The sequence below is a fragment of the Eimeria mitis genome, genomic scaffold (assembly GCF_000499745.2).
Source record: "Eimeria mitis Houghton genomic scaffold, Emh_scaff1374, whole genome shotgun sequence".
Classification (NCBI taxonomy): Eukaryota; Apicomplexa; class Conoidasida; order Eucoccidiorida; family Eimeriidae; genus Eimeria; species Eimeria mitis.
The window spans coordinates 11,034-11,489 of record NW_013568965.1 but is presented as its reverse complement, the minus strand read 5'-3'; the positions used below and the strand labels follow the sequence as shown (position 1 = coordinate 11,489).

Below are 456 nucleotides of genomic sequence, written 5' to 3'. Positions count from 1 at the left end.
TTTGGTTGCTGCTGTTGCTGCTGCCGCTGCTGCTGCTGCTTCTGCTGCCTGTGGGGGACCCTGAACGAGCGCTGGGAGAGAACCGCGGCTGCTGCTGCTGCTGCTGCTGCTGCTGCTGCTTCCGCTGCTGCTGCTGCTGCTGCAGCAACTGCTGCTGCTGCTGCTGCTGTGTATAGTGAGGTGCATGCGGCCCGAAGCGGCCATAGCGGGCCCCTCTAGGGGAGGGGCTGCGGTAGCGTTGACTGGGGTACTGTCTGCTGCTGCTGCTGCTGCTGCTGCTGCTGCTGCTGCTGCTGCTGCTGCTGTTGCTGCTGCTGCTTCTGTGGTGCCTGCTATCCCATGCTGCTGGCGAGTCTCTGCTGTATCTGTCTCTTCTTTCGTTTCTGTTTCTGCTGCCTGCATCATATTTGCTGCTGCGGCGTCTGTGTCTGCTGCTGCTGCTGCTGCTGCTGTTGT

General features: G+C 61.6%; 1 protein-coding gene across 1 annotated transcript in view; it reads right to left on the bottom strand.

Annotated features, from left to right (window-relative positions):
* The window catches only part of EMH_0035630 (uncharacterized protein), a gene marked incomplete at both ends in the record, with an annotated part of 570 nt that extends 165 nt beyond the window's left edge, over positions 1-405 (bottom strand). The window contains one exon of the mRNA XM_013494990.1: positions 3-405. Coding sequence (XP_013350444.1) covers positions 3-405 — 403 coding nt within the window. The remainder of the gene's footprint in view (positions 1-2) is intronic.
* Positions 406-456: the final 51 nt, after the last annotated feature.